The sequence below is a fragment of the Austrofundulus limnaeus genome, unplaced genomic scaffold, assembly GCF_001266775.1.
Source record: "Austrofundulus limnaeus strain Quisiro unplaced genomic scaffold, Austrofundulus_limnaeus-1.0 Scaffold127, whole genome shotgun sequence".
Classification (NCBI taxonomy): domain Eukaryota; kingdom Metazoa; phylum Chordata; class Actinopteri; order Cyprinodontiformes; family Rivulidae; genus Austrofundulus; species Austrofundulus limnaeus.
Genome location: NW_013952529.1, coordinates 156,901 through 158,750, shown reverse-complemented (window position 1 = coordinate 158,750; position 1,850 = coordinate 156,901). Strand labels below are relative to the sequence as shown.

Sequence of the window (1,850 nt, the reverse complement as noted above, 5' to 3'; positions counted from 1 at the left end):
TGTGTGTGTGTGTGTGTGTGTGTGTGTGTGTGTGTGTGTGTGTGTGTGTATGTGTGTGTTTTGCAGATAAATTAAGACCAGTGAAGATGGCCAACATTCAGCAACTGACCTCATTAGTCAGCACTTTTAAAGAAACGTAAAACGTAAACGTAAAGAAACACTTCTAAAGAAACGTAACGTAAATTCAACTCCACTAGTTTATGAGATATTTTGCCTTTTTTTTTTTTTTTGCTCCGCTCTCGGAGGACTAAGACACTTTTCCTTCTCTCCTGCCCTTCCTTATCTTCCCTGCTTTGCTGCTTGGACCCTCCTCTACGTTTTCATCCGAAACCAGAAATTGTGGATTTTTTTTATGGCTTTGGTTAGCTGGTCTCTTAACAAAGTTAGAACAAAGTTTTCTTCCATGGGAGGACATGTCAAAGGTGGGACCTCTGTTCTTCTTTGTTCTGGATCTGGATTCTGATCACTGGATTCTACAGATTGGCTTGGTGGTCTCCAGGTGTTCTACAAAACAGCGTTGGTGGATTTTCAGGCCATTTCCTGGCTGCCTGACTGATATGAAGGATTGCCGTTCTATCAGCACTTTTGCCTTGAGCGAGCTGGACTCGGTCTGCAAGCGGTTCTGCTGAGGGTCACGGGCCGGCTGTGGTTCCTGGACTTTGCTGGCCAGATGGTGATCTTGGAGAATCTGAGAGCTCGGCTCGGCGGAATTTGGCCACATTATTTGTCTGATTGGATTCACCACACTGAGTTGTACCAGCAGACATTAAGGCAGATGGAAAATTGTTATTGTCTGCTTGGCTCTAAACATTTTCTTCTGTTCCCAAACAACTGATTACAGAATCTGGCTCTGTCCTAAATGGCCTTGAAGAGCTGTTGGGCTAAATTCTTCCTGGATGTTTACGTCGACTGAGGGTCTGCCCCACACCCCCTCACACCAGTCTGTGATCTGGTTCCTGGAGCAGCTGAGGGCCGCACAGAATGAACAGTTAACGTCCATATTCTGAACTATGGCTGTGCTGGTTTTGGGGACTGGAATTTTCGGGCTCATTCTTCAGATATTCACACAGGTGCATACAACACTCATGGCTTCAGATACACCCACCCCCACCCCCCCAATCTCACTTACTCCTCTGGCTAATAAATATGACCCAGAGCACCTGTTCTCCCATGTTTGTTATGTTCTGTCTTCTTCTGAATGGGTGTTCTGAACTGTAATTTCATTGTGCTCTGTACAATGACAAGAAAGGTCTAATCTAATCTAATCTAATCTAATCTAATCTAATCTAATCTAATCTAATAGAAATACATCCAGCACCAACACACAGAGGTTCTGACAGGTTCTGATAAATCCTGTGATTAATGAGTGTTTCAGTGAAAGTGGGTTTTCTTTGTGTTAATCTGAGCCTAAAGAACCAGAGTCCAAACCCGGACCAGACCCAGACTCACCATCGTGGTTGGTGTTCCTGAGCGTCCACGGCTCGTCCAGGTCAAAGTGGGTGTCTCCTCCGATGCCGGCGCCGGGGAAGTAGGCGTGGGCCAGAAACCCCCCCTCACCATCAAACGGAGAGCTGTCACCATGGAAACCAGAGGCAAAGTAGATCATGATGTCCGCCTCCTTCCCCTCTGTCCTCATCTCTGAGTACGGAACCTCCTGAGGGACACCAGGCGGGGGACAGAGGACAGAGGTGTGTCATCAGAGGACAGAGGACAGGTGTGTCACCAAAGGACAGAGGACAGGTGTGTCACCAGAGGACAGAGGACAGGTGTGTCACCAGAGGACAGATGTGTCACCAGAGGACAGGTGTGTCACCAGAGGACAGAGGACAGGTGTGTCACCAGAGGACAGG

The 1,850-nt window shown here is 47.5% G+C and overlaps 1 protein-coding gene across 1 annotated transcript in view; it reads right to left on the bottom strand.

The window, feature by feature from the left end:
- mmp24 (matrix metallopeptidase 24) overlaps positions 1 to 1,850 on the bottom strand; it is a gene marked incomplete in the record, with an annotated part of 25,285 nt that overhangs the window by 13,030 nt on the left and 10,405 nt on the right. Inside the window, 1 exon segment of the mRNA XM_014015298.1 lies at positions 1,450 to 1,654. Within this exon segment, the coding sequence (XP_013870752.1) occupies positions 1,450 to 1,654 (205 nt within the window).